This window comes from Pinus tabuliformis, chromosome 1_2, assembly GCF_031772625.1.
Source record: "Pinus tabuliformis cultivar Carrire ecotype Pingquan chromosome 1_2, CPIR1, whole genome shotgun sequence".
Taxonomy (NCBI): Eukaryota; Viridiplantae; Streptophyta; class Pinopsida; order Pinales; family Pinaceae; genus Pinus; species Pinus tabuliformis.
This window is the reverse complement of record NC_142298.1, coordinates 645,520,682-645,535,786: the sequence shown is the minus strand read 5'-3', so window position 1 is coordinate 645,535,786 and position 15,105 is coordinate 645,520,682. Positions and strand designations below refer to the sequence as shown.

Below are 15,105 nucleotides of genomic sequence, written 5' to 3'. Positions count from 1 at the left end.
ATTCATGATGATGGTGATTATGATTATAGTGGTTAACGTCCACTGAGACCAAATTGGTCTATCGGACCTATAATTTCTTTAGTTTTTAATTGTCTGGCTCCTCGTCTTTCTTGGCGAGATTGGTGTTGTAGCTTTCTTTTTTTTCTTTATGGTCTTCCAAATTCCTTTATCTTGCATCTCCTTCATCTCTTTTGGTTCTTAGGACATTAGTGTCTTAGCTTCACGGTCTATTGTGTTCGTCCTTTTGAAGATAGTCGGAGAAGAAGTTTGGTCTAGGAGATCTGGTTTGTTGTTAAATGAAGATTTATTTTGTGCGATATTTGAATCCTCATAATTGTTGATGCTTGAAGGGTCGTCGAGTTCTCTTTCTTGTTGTTGGGCGGGGCTTTCTCCCTGCTTGTCTTGAGAGTTGTTTCTTTCTTGCTCGATTTCTTGTGATTCAAAGTTTGCTCTAGAGTATTCTTCTTTGATGATAGTGTAGTGTTCCTTTTGTGCTCCTTCCCACCATGTAGATCTGTGGTGGTTTTTTCTAGCAGAATTTTTCTGGGAGGCTTTTGGGCAATTTTTGGCTAGATGCCCTGTCTTAAAGCAGGATCGACATCTGAAGAGGACACTTTCATAATCGAGTTTCTAGTTCCACACATAGTCTTTACTTGTTAGGTTTATTTTAGTTGGGAATCCGACGCTGAAGTCCATTTCCACACAGATGCGTGCATAGGTGGTTCTGGCATATTCCTCTGTTTCTGGGCACCTGTAGTAAAATTTCCCAATTGCATTTCCAATGGCTTTTAGCGAGGAGAGATTCTAGATATGCAAGGGTAGGCTTGGCAATGTCACCCAAACTGGTGCTGAGGTTATGACTGTTGTTGAGGGATCAAATGATGGGTTCCATGGCTTCATGAATAGGCTTGAGTTTTCCCAAAACCAAGGACCGAAATCTAGAATACATTGTCTGCTTTCAAGATTTTCAAAATATACTATAAAAAAACCCCTAGCATAGGGGTAGATATTAATTTCATCAGAAATGACAGGCTTCCATACCTTCGAGATCCAATTGTGAAAAGTTGTTAGCCGTGGCCAAAAACCATTAAACAGACATATTAGGGCACTTTCAGAAAACTTCAAAGCCTCATCGAGTGAGGCCTGGACCACCTAGACAGTGGGAGCTGGGGCTTCACTGACGATATGGGCAGGAGCTTGCCCTCCAGAAGCGGATGGAACTGAGCCAACAACTATTTTCGCGAAGTTGGGAGCCATATTTTACTTGCCCATAGAACCCAGCCACTAAGAAATAAGGCAGAAGATTAGATCTAGATCTAGTCGCAGAAGATTGAACAGGTGGTTTGTCTATGAAATTGGTTGTTGCCTTTGATAACCCCACAGCATGAGACAACGGAAGCCGAGACCCAGACACAGAGAAATAAAGCAGAAGATTAGATCTAGATCTAGCCGCAGAAGATTAGATCTAGAACCCAGCCACAGAGAGAAGATTAGATCTAGATCTAGATCTAGCCGCAAAAGATTAGATCTAGAACCCAGCCGTAGAGTCTCAGTAAGCCTTTTAATCCTAGCTTTGATAAGAGAGGAAAAAACATGTCGCTAGGCACATTGCCTTCATTCCAAATCGCAGACGTTTGATCCAAAGCAGTGCCACTGGTTCTTAAATTCCACAGAAAGTCTGTCCTTGATCACATGTGAAACATATATCTTGCAGATGCTGGTTAAAGTGTTACAGAATGCTATGTGGAAATACACTGCACAGAGGACCATGAAACAAAGAACCCTAAAACCCTCAAGAAACTCATTCCCATTAATTCCACAAGGCCGAGCTTTCATTTTCCTGATCAGCAGTGGGAGGAAGATTAAGATCCAGCAAGAACAGGGCCCTCCGCGGGGACGAAGAGGCCGCCTGCTCAGAGGCTGCAGCGTTGAGAGAATTGTTGGGAGATTCGAACTCGAGCCGGTCGCTTCCAGAGGAAACTTCACGTCTCTTGTTTGATACGAAAGCAAAAGCTACGGCGTTCAGATCCGGCTGCTGAGGATGCAGCGCCTGAGTCCAGGAAAGTGTGGACGCACCCCATATATATATATAAAATTCAATTTCAACTCCTATTAAATTAATTATTTATTATTTTCATTAATTTTTTTATCTATGTTAATTTACCTTAATTTAACTCTTTTTTACTAATCTTTACATTAAATATTATTAATTTTTAATATTTAAGTAAATTATCCTTATGATATATAATTGTGATTCTTTCACTCAATTTTATTTATTATTTATTTATCATTTTTATAATTTATTTTCTTTAACCCATATCTCATATATTTGAAATAATTTTATTTTACTTTTAAACTTATTATTTTATTTTTTATTTTATAAACCTATACATAATTAATATTAATTAAATCATTATCAAAATTAATAAATATATAATAAAAAAATCCAAAAATATACAATTTAAAAAAGTGTATTTTAATTTCTAAATATATGGTATATATAAAATATATATATTAATAATTTGATTTAATTTTTTTTTATTTCTTTTGGTTTTGGTTTAAACCATTTATTATTAAGCTAGCTAAATCATATTTTAAACATCCCAATAAAAAAATAAAAAAATAATGATTTTATTATAATAAATACTAATAAACATCAAAATACTCAATTTATTTCTTGATATATCTTATGTTGCTAAAATAATAATAAAAAATCATAAAAACTAATTAAATGGTTACTTTATTTTAAATGATTAGTAATCATAAAAAATTAATATATAATTTAAACATATTTATATTGAAAAAAAACATAGAATAAAATTCATAACATGGAGATTCACTATACAATGGAGATTCTTAATTTGTAAATAGGTTTTGGATACAATATTATGGATCAATACCATCGCTTATCAATACCATATGCTCCAAAAACCATATCTCATTTCATATGACATTTATCCATGTGACATTTTTTCAATCAATCAATTCAATAAATAGATAAAAATATCATATCTACTTTAGAAATAAATCTCAATCTTTAATTTCTATATATTATTAAAAATATTCTAAAATAATTTGTGGAAATTAAATCTCTATTATACACTTAATAATTATGATAATTAAATTAAAATTATGAAAACCCTAAAAAAACATGCTTAATTATATATTAAAATTCTTATAACCTAATTTAAATTTAGAAAACTTTTATTTTTTAATTAAAATTTTTTAAACTATATTAAGTAAATCCCAGGCTAGATTTCTAAAATCCGTCATTCTAATTAAGAGACGCATTATTTCAATAATATCGCATTTTTATATTCCAATTTTTAGTCAAATTTCGTTCGTACTTTATTATTCTTTCTCTGCATCCTATTGAATTTTTATATACGGATATTTTTTTAATTTTATTTAAATGGAGTGAAAAGAAATCACTATATTAAAAAACATAATAATAAATAATAATAATTCTGAAAATTTATTATAATCTAATTATGAAATCAATAGTGAAACAATTATTATTATAATTTAATTATGAAATCAATAGTGAAACAATTATTATTAGTTTTATTTTTTAATGCAGGTTGAGTCATTAATATAAAAAACCACTTCACAACTAATCATTATTGGCTTTATCCCAAATGCAGATTGAATCATCAATATTAAAAATGACATGTTAATGCTCATGGTCAATACGAGTGTCAAATAACTCTAAATTTTAAAAAGTTAATCATTTTTTTATGTTCTAAAAAAACTAACTCTTAACCAAACAAAAACAACTATATAAACATGAAAAATTCCTCCATCCCACTGAACTTTCAATAAAATAATTCTTATAATTAAAATACGGAAAACATATTCATAGTCAGTGACATGATTCTGAGTATGATCAAAACTCCAGCCTGATTTTGCACAGAAACGGAAAAATATATTCAAAGTAGTCAGAGTGGCATGATTCTGAGTATAATCAAAACTCCAGCCTGATTTTGCACAGAAATTGCTATTAATATGATATTCTTAGTGACGAAACTTGTTACTAATATCGCTTCCTTTCCTAATTCCCTACCAGTTACCTAACTGTTTAGTTGAACGGTGGAACACGTTCCACTGACTCACGTGGTACAGCAGAATTGTTTGACTCAATGGAAGGCCCACCTTCTCCTCTGGTTTTCCATCGGATATAACTACTCTGAAACCCAAACATGGCGCTCAAATCTTAAAACCGAATCTGACAGGGCTGCAATGGCAGAGAACATGGAGAAAAGGCCTCACGTTCTTGTATTCCCATTCCCGGCACAGGGCCATATGATTCCCCTGCTCGACCTCACCTACACCCTTGCCTCCCATGGCCTCTCTGTAACGGTCCTCACCACTCCGCGAAACGAATCCCTCTTGAATCCTCTTTTGCAGAGAGCTTCGTTAGAGGGTCTTCAGATTCAACCTCTTATCATTCCCCTGCCTCCCACTGAAGGACTACCGCCGGGATGTGAAAACATGGCGCAGCTTCCTTATCATCTCATACCACTCTTCATGTATTCATTCAAGGAGCTCGCTCATCCAATAGAAGACTGGTTCCAACAGCAAAAGGAGAGCTCAGATTGTGGGTTCGGCCCCCCTGTTTGCATTATCAGCGATTTCTTCCTCGGATGGACTCAGAACATAGCTGCCAAGCTTGGCATACCCAGGATAGTATATCACCCATCCGGTGCTTTTGCTGTTTCTGTCATCTATTCTCTGTGGAAATACATGCCACATGAACAGGTATTATCAGATAATGATACAGTCCATATTCCTGAAGTTCCTCATCCTGTCAGTTTTCCAAGGTATCAAATCTCGCGCCTTGCTCGCGCCTATAAGAGGTCCGATCCTGTCTCTGAATTCATGAGATGTTCCATGAATTTAAATGTAAAAAGCTGGGGTACTATTATCAATACCTTCTATGATCTAGAAGCTATTTACATAGACCATGTGCAGAGAGTTTCAGGTAGGCCTGTTTGGTCTGTGGGTCCTCTGCTTCCTCCTGCTGTATTCGAGGCGAAGCAGAGAAGAACCATGATTGAAAGAGGCAAACCCCCTTCAATCGATGATTCCGTATGTCTTCAATGGCTTGACAGTCGGAAAGAGAAGTCTGTTATTTATATTTGCTTTGGCAGCCAAGCCTGCCTTTCAAATAAACAAATCCAGGAGATGGCAGAAGGACTGGAGGCAAGTGAAGAGTCCTTCATATGGGTTATCAGGGATCCACCTAGTACTATGCCTGCTAATGAATATGGTGTGATTCCACAAGGTTTTGAAGAGAGAATGAAGGGAAGAGGTCTGGTAATTAGAGGTTGGGCACCTCAGCTCTTGATCCTCTCTCACCCTTCTGTTGGGGCTTTTCTTTCCCACTGTGGGTGGAATTCTACCTTGGAGAGCATCACACTGGGAGTACCAATGATAACATGGCCTATGAGTGCAGATCAATACATAGATGCTCTGTTATTAGTTGATTATCTCAAGGTTGCAGTCAGGTTTTGTGAAGGCTCCACCACAGTGCCCAACAGAGATGACTTGAGAATTGCAGTTAAACGACTGCTGGGAAATGAAGGAGAAGAAACGAAAAGAGCAGAGGAGCTGAGTAGGGCAGCGAAAAGAGCAGTGCAAGAAGGGGGATCCTCCTACAAAAATATGGAGGACTGTGTAAGCGAGATTAAAAAGCTGATCTTGCATATCTGAATAGTCAATGTGGATTATAATTTATCATGTTGGATCACCAGGCTATAAAGCATTCAGTGAAATTGGGTGTTTTTGGCTAATATTAGTCCATAGAATAAAATAGAAGTGAAGTATAAACATCAAGTACAGAGTAACTGTAAATGGGTGTCAGTTTTCGCAAGTAAATCTTTGTTTTTAGGAGTCTAACTCGACATATATGGCCAGATAATACAAAATATAATTTTAAGGTAGATTTTAAGAATATTTTGAAATGAAAATGATGTCAAACAATTGATTTAGTTCTTTTCCATTAAATTCCAAAATATTTTCAAATTTTAAAATTAAGTTAAATTTAGCTTTAATATCTATGATGCAAAAATAATAATGATTGCGGATTGCTGTTTTCTTTGTAATAGACTTAAGAGGTCCGATATGAGACATTTCTTACTGCAAAAATATTTGAGTCACAAAAATATTAAGGAAAGTTTCAGTTGCTTACAAAAATATTCAATGCCCCAGATTACTGCTCATCATTCCTTAACTAAATTTATCTGACTATCACAAGCTAATTTGTGTGGATTAAAATAGGGTGTCTACCTTTAAGGCCCAAAACTCTCTAATGCTGCATCTCTGACATATTACACGATAATCCAGAACTCCACCATTCATGCTTGTATTTCTGATATTTCCCCTACTTTTATGTAGCGTACAGTTTTAGGCATGCTATATTTTTTTCAGAAGAAAAAGCTGATTCATGCTTGTATTTCTGATATTTCCCCTACTTTTATGTAGCGTACAGTTTTAGGCATGCTATATTTTTTTCAGAAGAAAAAGCTGTATAAGAAAAAGCTGTATAGTGCTTCTATTATATTCAAAAAGGATCAGTACATACATGAGCGAGATTATATTTTCGGCATAGAATCTTAATCAGAAAGTATTTCAGTTTTACATCATTTTTGTTCATAAGACAAGTATGAAGTCTGTATAGAGTTCTTACCATTATGGAAAAGTATTTATCAGTTCAAAAATATGACAATACCTGGTCAAAAAAACATTTTATCCAAAAAATAGGAGCATGAAGTATACCAGATTTTGTCCACTTTAAATACCGGGCATAGAGAAAGGCCAGATAACATATGTTGTAGATTCTACAGAAATACTCAGATTCCACTTACCACCATATGGAGAATGTACTTGATTCTTTGTGTGAGATTTCTTCAAACGGTTTGCTCAAATATTATAAATCTATCCTATCTGACACTGAAATTGAATGTTCAATTACAACCACAACGCTTTCTTAATAGAAGTGTGATATACATTTGAATTTCGATTGTTTTTCAAAATATTATAATTTATATTTAAAAAAATTTGAGTGAAAATTAATCAGGGAATTAAATTATTTAATATTGTTGTATTTTTAATATAATATTTTGGAATATAAATTATATAATAATAATTAATTTTATATAAATAATATGCATATTTATTTATTTGGTTCATTAACGTTTTCTTTATAGAAGTGTGATATACATTTGAATTTCTATTGTTTTTCAAAATATTATAATTTATATTTAAAAAAAATTGAGCGAAAATTAATCATGGAACTAAATTATTGGAATTAAATTATTTAATATTGTTGTACTTTTAATATAATATTTTTGGAGATTGGAAGGGATGGAGACAGGATGGGAGATAATGCGCGAAGGTTTGGGTTAGGGTTTCTGAAACCCTCTGCAACTTCTGAACCGTGCTGCCCTCCGTTACACGCATTCCACTGATGTCGTCTCTCCTCTAACCGCCATGAGCCCTTTCTTCGTTTTCACGCGGGGGGACTACTATAAGGAAGAGATACAGTGCCGCGACTACCGGTTGACATCCTGTGATGGTTTGTTACCTGCCCAGCACGGTCCGTTAACTGAGAACTGTCGTTTTCTCCAGGTTTCTCTACTCACCGAGGTGTCCCCCGTTCCGAGACGCAGCTGGCAATGGAGGATCTAGAAGCTGTCGATTATTCAGCTAACCCGCTGGAAGGGGTTTCCATCTGGCGCTCACCCTTTGCCACATCAGAAGGTATGTACAATTCGGGCCTCTCCGAAAATTACTCTCCGTTCTCGCTTAGCGAACAGTCGAGGTCATATCCTGTGGTCCTCCCGGATGTACCACCTACCTGGCCTGCACTCTCTACCCCCCCTCACTCTCCGGCAACCCTCGGTTTCGTTTCCGGCTGCTTGAACCCTAACCCTGGATTAGAACCACCGGCATCTGGCTCCACTTCCCGGCCGATACTAACCCCTACTCTGCCCACTGTCTTGGTCGGTCTCTCTGGGTCACTCGGTCCTTCTTCCGGCAGTTTCACCTCCATACCTCCGCTCTCTGGCCCCCCTAATGCATCAGGCATCTGTGACCCCTCCTCCTCACAACAGATCTCGGCACCGTTGAATGTTACTGCCCCTCCCCTTGGTCGCCCACAGAACATTCCTCCCTCACAGGGCCCTAAAAAGAAATACAGGTGTTTCAAATCAAAGGAGGACGATATCTTTCTCAGGCTGGAGGAGGACATCCAGTGGGGTGAGACAATGGAATTTGCAGATTGAGTACTGGTCGAGCGCATCAGAGGTCGGAACTATTCGGCAGCACGTTTGAAGACCTGGGCAGCAGAAGTTTGGGGTCATCATTTGGTGGGCATCCCTTTCGTGCAAACCTTCGTGAGGGGATGGTTCGCATTGAGGTTCGCTCGTGTTGATCATACCAATTGGGTCTTGTCCTCCTACTGGCACTTTGAACATGCCCCGGTGCTCCTTAAGCGATGGACTCCCTTATTCGACCCCGAGACAGAGCAGATTGGCATCGGGCCCGTATGGATTTGGCTCCCAGGGCTACCTCTACATTACTGGTCAGAAGATATCTTCAGGAGGATAGGCAATGCCATTGGCACCTTCATGGACTATGACAAATCTTACCAGCAGACAGGCATGATGGCATATCCCCGGATTCTTATTAATCTGGACACTAGGGGAGGACTACAAGAGTTCATTACCATACAATGGAGAGACACGGCACGCAAACAGATTATTGACTACGAAGGCATCCCCTATCGCTGCCGTAGATGTCACAAAGTGGGACACCTCTACAGGGACTGTCCACTCCTCCGGAAAGAGATGAGGAATGTTCAGGATGGAGAGGCCGAACACCCCATGGGCAACTCCCCCAGGTTGAATCCGGAGAAGAATCAAGAGGAGCAAGCTCATACACATGATGTTGGTGGACCCCGTAGCACTCCAGAAGCAGCAGACACTGCTATAGTCTCCACTGCTCCCCTTCCTTCATCACCGGCTCCTGTGCGTCCAGCGACTGAACAAGCGGGCATCGTGACGACGGGTATGTCAATTTCATCCTCCTCTCCTTCGCCTCCTGTTTCATGCATATCATTTGGCATTACATCTCATCACATTATTAGCACATCTCCTATTTCTGCACTATCATCACCAGTGGCTTATCGTTATCCCCGGGACTTGCCCCCTCACCCCTCTCTCATTTGCTCCCTCCCGCTTCCTTCTCCGGTGGCCTCCCCTTGTCAACCATCGCTGATATCATCATCCCTCACATCCCTCTCCATTCCTACCTCCCCGGTATCCCCCCGTTATTCTCTCCGATCCCGATCGAAGGACAGAGGTCTTGATGTCGTTGGGCTTGACCTTGAGGTCGCTCCTATTACCCTCAAGAACTCTCGTGGCCGACCCTCCCGCATTACCAAAGCGAGACAAACTGCAGACGAAGAAGTTGCCCTCGGGCGACAGCAAACTATCTTCAGGGCCCTTAGAGCGAAGAAAGGCCCCCTATCTCACCCTACATGAAGATACTATCTTACAATTGTCGTGGGTTTGCTAGTTTAGCCAAAAAACTAGCACTCAGGAGATTGCTTATCTCATCTCAGCCAGATATTATTTTCCTACAATAATCCCTCTGTTTGGCCGAACCTCTTACCCATACTCTCAACTCCTGGCTACCTAATTGGACCTTCCATGCACTGGATGCGTCCGGGCGATCCGGTGGATTGGCTATTGGGGTTAGCAACAGAGCAATGGCGATTCGGAACATTTGGGGTGGCAGAGGTTACATTGGTTTAGACATTTTTGCTTACTCTGTAGCTTTGGATATTTGAATCATCAATGTCTATGGCCCTTGTGCCGACCGTGCCAAATATTGGAGAACCTTACAGGAATCTGAACTACTTCAAGCGGACAACATTATTCTTGGAGGTGATTTAAATTTTTCCCTTGGATTCTGCGAGTCATGGGGGCACTTGGCGCAGGTCGACTCCTTATCAGATACATTATCCAATCTACTGGAGCAACACCAGTGGGTGGATATTCCATCTGCCAGAATTCAGTATACCTGGACTAATAACCGAAGTGGAGAACAAAGCTTGGCCAGAAGACTCGACAGATTCCTTATTAAGGAGACACTGCTCAACAGACTCCCCCGAATTCGTCAATGGGTCGGCACGGGAGGCATATCGGACCATCGTCCTATATTCTTAGAAGCAGTGGACATTAATCATAAAATCAAGAGCCCCTTCAAGTTTAATGCCTCTTGGTTAAAGGACCCTTCTTATATACAATTGGTAAATAACTATTGGCAAAACAACCTTATCAGGGAAGATGAGGACCACTCAGAGGGCTTCGTTAGAAAATTAACTGAACTCAAGCAGATATCCAAAATCTGGGCACATCAAAAGCGTATCCAAGATAACCAAACTCTGAAGGAGGCGGAAAGTGTCATTGCTGCTTTCGAGGATTCATCATCTGGGACCTTCCCCACCCCTGAGAGAAAGGAACAGTACACCACTCTTATAGCGAAGAGCTCTCATATTCTGAAAGAAAGAGAAGAAAGTTGGAGGTTAAGAAGTAGGGCAATTTGGCTCACAGAGGGGGATGATAATACAAAATTTTATCATAAATTTGCCAATGGGCGCAAATCCATCAACACTATATGGGAATTAAGAGATGAGCGAGGTCAACCTGTATCATCTCAGAAGCACCTGGCCAAACTAGCTACAGAGCACTACAGGGGTATATATAAAGCTCCTGGAGATATTAATATCATGGAAATCATGAGGGTGGCTGAACTTTTCCCCAGATATGTAGCACAAGAAGATTTGGATGAACTACTGCAGGAAGTGACTATGGAAGAATTGGAGGCTACTTTAAAATGGTTTTAAAAAGATAAAAGCCCAGGCCCAGATGGGTGGTCCATTGAATTCTACATCACTTTCTTTGAAATCCTGGGGAATGACCTACTGAAGATTGTAGAGGATAGCAGAAGGAGGGGTAGAATATCCTCTGCTATTAAATCCACCTTCATTGCTCTTATCCCTAAATCGAATGACCCTGTCTCTTTCGATGACTTTCGCCCCATTTCTCTCTGTAATTGTCTTTACAAGATCATTGCCAAGATTATTGCCAATCGCCTCAAGCCTATACTCTCGCAGCACATATCTTCAGAACAATTCGTCTTCCTTCACCACAGACAGATACATGAGGCTATTGCCACAGCACAAGAGCTCATGCACACCATGCAGATCAAAAAACATAAAGGAATGATTCTAAAAGTGGATCTATCCAAGGCCTTTGACAGAACTAACTGGCTGTATATAAGACTGCTGCTAACACATCTTGGTTTCCCCTATGAATTTATCAAATGGACGATGAGTTGCATCACAGATGTATCCTATAGTGTGCTTCTCAATGGTGAAGCTACTTCTTTCTTCACTTCAGAAAGGGGGCTCAGACAGGGATGTCCGCTCTCACCTCTGCTTTTCTTGCTTATTATGGAAGGATTAAGTAGAATTATTTCATCAGCTCGAGATAGGCATATATTGACTGGCATTAAAATTGTGGATAACTTCTATCTCACTCATCTGTTATTTGTCGATGATATTCTGATCTTCCTGAATGGAAGCATTGGGGACTCCACTACTCTCCATAACTCAATTCTTCTCTTCCAGCATGCTACAGGTATGAAGATCAATGATAATAAGTCCACGATTACCACAGTCGGTTGCTCTCAACATGAAACCGCCTTTGCTGTACAACGTTTCCCCTTCAACTCTCTGAACCTGTCGGATGGTATAAAGTACCTCGGTTTTAGACTAAAACCTCTCGGCTACAGAATTGCCTACTGGACATGGCTCATAGCGAAAGTGGAAAAAAGGCTTCAGGTATGGTACCACAAATATCTCTCTCGTGCAGGCAGATTGGTCCTCATTAAAGCTGTTATTGAAGCCACTCCAATCTATTGGATGACCCTAGCCTGGATACCAAAAGGCATATTGAACCGCTTACAAAGTATTTGCTGCAGATTTCTTTGGAAAGGTCACCATCCGGGGAGGCTTTTTTCCTGGGTCAAATGGGACACCATTGCCAAACCCAAACGTTGGGGGGGATGGGGTATTAAGAGGCTTAGCAGCCAAACTTGGGTGGCATCTCCTCACCTCTAATAGTCTTTGGACTCGTGTTGCATATGTAAAATATATCAAGCCTCAGAATGTTTTGGACTGGATCTGTATGCAGCAAGGAACTAGCCAAAACATATCCAATATCTGGAAAGCGGTCATAGGCTCCTTACCTCTACTGCGTGAAGGTATCACTTGGTGCATAAGGGAAGGTAATGCAGTTTGCATTGGACTGGACCCGTGGGTCAGCTGTGGCAATGCCCACAGATTATCAGCTGATCTTATAAGGTATCTACAAGGCAGAGGGGTAACTCACATTAAACACATTGGCGATAATGAGAATTCCTCCTTTCTCCAACAGGCATGGACTACCGCACAAGTGTTGGAAATACCTGAACAGTGGCAACACGAATGGTTGGAGTATACGGATGCACTCACTCAAGCTCACATCAGGCTCACAGAAGGACCTGATGAAATCATCTGGGCCTTTGCCAAGCATGGAGCATATTCCCCGAAGCTAGGATACTTAAGGCTCATGGAATCATACAAGCCCCCGGATATCCTCCCCACCTGGAAAGCGCTCTGGAAACTTAAGTCAGCACCTCGCACACGATTATTGATGTGGAACATTCTTTTTGACAAAATCCCTACAGGCACCAATCTCATGAAGAGATCATTTTATGGTCCCTTTCGATGCCACTTATGCCGAGGGGAGGAAGAAAACACAGAACATCTTTTCTTAAAATGCAGCACTGCTTTACAGTTTTGGCAATCCCTCTCACTATTCAAACTTGAAAGACTGGCAAGGTAATAACCTCATGGAAGCATGGAATAACTGGTGCCAGAATCACACCGGGAAATCCATCAACATTCCATTGCTGGTCTGCTGGGCATTATGGATTGCGCGCAATCAGGCCATTTTCAACTTCAGGACCCCTCATTGGCCCACAATCTTACACCACACGATTGTTGATTTTGACATGATACCTGAAGAGGAATCCTCTGCCCCCCCGCACCATTAGACCTAAGATCATCGACAAATCTAAGCCCTGGGCTTACTTTGATGGCTCGGCACAGGATGCTGGCTGTGGGGGAGGGGCCATACTATATCTCAATGAAATGCATTGCTTCAAGATACAAATAAAACTAGGCAGAGGCACCAATAATTTTGCTGAACTGTGCACGGCTAAACACATCATACATTTTGCAATTCAAAAACAATGCAGACACCTACAGCTATTTGGAGATTCTAAAATTGTTTGCAACTGGCTGAATGATGCATCTCATTGTCATGCATTTTCATTGAGGCACATTTTAGATGAAGCTAAAAGACTGATTACTTCTTTTGAATCATTTGTCTGTCGACACATCTACAGGGAACAGAACACAGTCGCCGACCAGCTATCCAAAGAGGCAGCGCACAGACATGGAAACGACTGGTTGATACAGGAGGAAATCGACGGAACATTCTACCAGCATTACCACAGACCTTTTGATGATCATATTGGAGATGGGCTATAAAGCCCTCACATAACAGTACCATTTTTTGTTTACAGCATGTATATATATCTACTGTTTAGTCATGAGTACAAACTCTTTTTTGGTTTTATACAGTTTATATGAAGCTCTCTGCGTAGAGCATGGACACAATTTTGATCACTGCTAGTTACAGTTTCGGTAGGCTCCCTGCGTGGAGACAACTTGTTTTTTTTGCCAGATCTATAGACTGTGAACTCGACAGGCACTGCTGCCTCCATATGAATATGCTTCGGCATCTACAAAATGTAATTTCTTAATATTAATAGAAATTACGACTTTTTCCCAGGGGAAAAAAAAATATATATATATATATATATATATAATATTTTGGAATATAAATTATATAATAATAATTAATTTTATATAAATAATATGTATATTTATCTATTTGGTTCATTTTAAATGGTTAGGAACCAATATTGTTATCTCTTTTATTTGGTTTAATTCTTGCAAATGAAATGATAAACTTTATTGTAATGATTTCAAGATCAACATAAGGTTAACACATAATATTTAAAAAAATTATTAATAAAAACAATATTACAAAATTTGTATAAATAAACTATTTCGATATCTTTTTAAATAAAATATTTTTTTGGATAAATTAAATATACTTTGAAATATTTAAATGGTGTACATTTAATGAAGATGTGTAATTTCCTCCATATTTAAGATGGAACTGACATGGGACACATGCATACACATATGAGAGGACCAACATAAATGCATCTTAACTCATGTGTTGAGAGTAATCAAATCCTTAAGGTGTACACTTTTTTCAGATCGCATAGCTTATAAACTTAAAGAAATGATTGCACCTTAAGGAATTTGATCCTCTAAACCTATAATAAATCTAGAATTAAAATAGATATACATTAAATTTTATTTATTTATTTGATCAATTTTGTAAAATATTTAATTGGTGAAATGTTTATATAAAAATAAAGAATCAAATAAAATGAACTAAAGAACTTATAATTATTTAATTAAAGTGAGCTTATAATTATTATATATATTTTTAAAGAAATCGGTAGCATTTTATATTTCAAAACAGGAAACGGGCCAAGTCCCTTACATTCAAAATTTGCTCTGCTTCAAAGATTTCCAAAGTGATTTGAAAAGAGAGTCTATTGCAACCCTATTTATTTTCTACTATTCGGCATACAACATTTATACTATAGTATCACCAAAAGATCCAATAGAGTTTCACAAAACAACATATCATATCAACTATACATATTAAAAACAAAAATTATCTACATGTTGCCTTCCATTTTTTCGCAAAGACTGTCCTCCTAGACTGGGTCTTCAAGGTGATCAGTTGCCCAATTCCTTTCATGTGCAAGACACTCCTGTCCTTCCTCCCCAACTACCTGAACTCTAAATGTGGGCATTTCCTCAATCCCGAATACCTCCTTTAA

General features: G+C 38.8%; 1 protein-coding gene and 1 pseudogene across 1 annotated transcript; both read left to right on the top strand.

Annotated features, from left to right (window-relative positions):
- The first annotated feature begins 3,941 nt into the window (after positions 1–3,941).
- Positions 3,942–5,955, top strand: LOC149207329 (UDP-glycosyltransferase 89B2 pseudogene; annotated as a pseudogene).
- A 3,758-nt stretch (positions 5,956–9,713) lies between these two features.
- On the top strand, positions 9,714–10,912 carry LOC149207328 (uncharacterized). The gene is made up of 2 exons (XM_089398005.1): positions 9,714–9,803; positions 9,911–10,912. The coding sequence occupies exons 1-2, from the start codon at positions 9,714–9,716 to the stop codon at positions 10,910–10,912; spliced, it is 1,092 nt and encodes a 363-aa protein (XP_089254131.1).
- Positions 10,913–15,105: the final 4,193 nt, after the last annotated feature.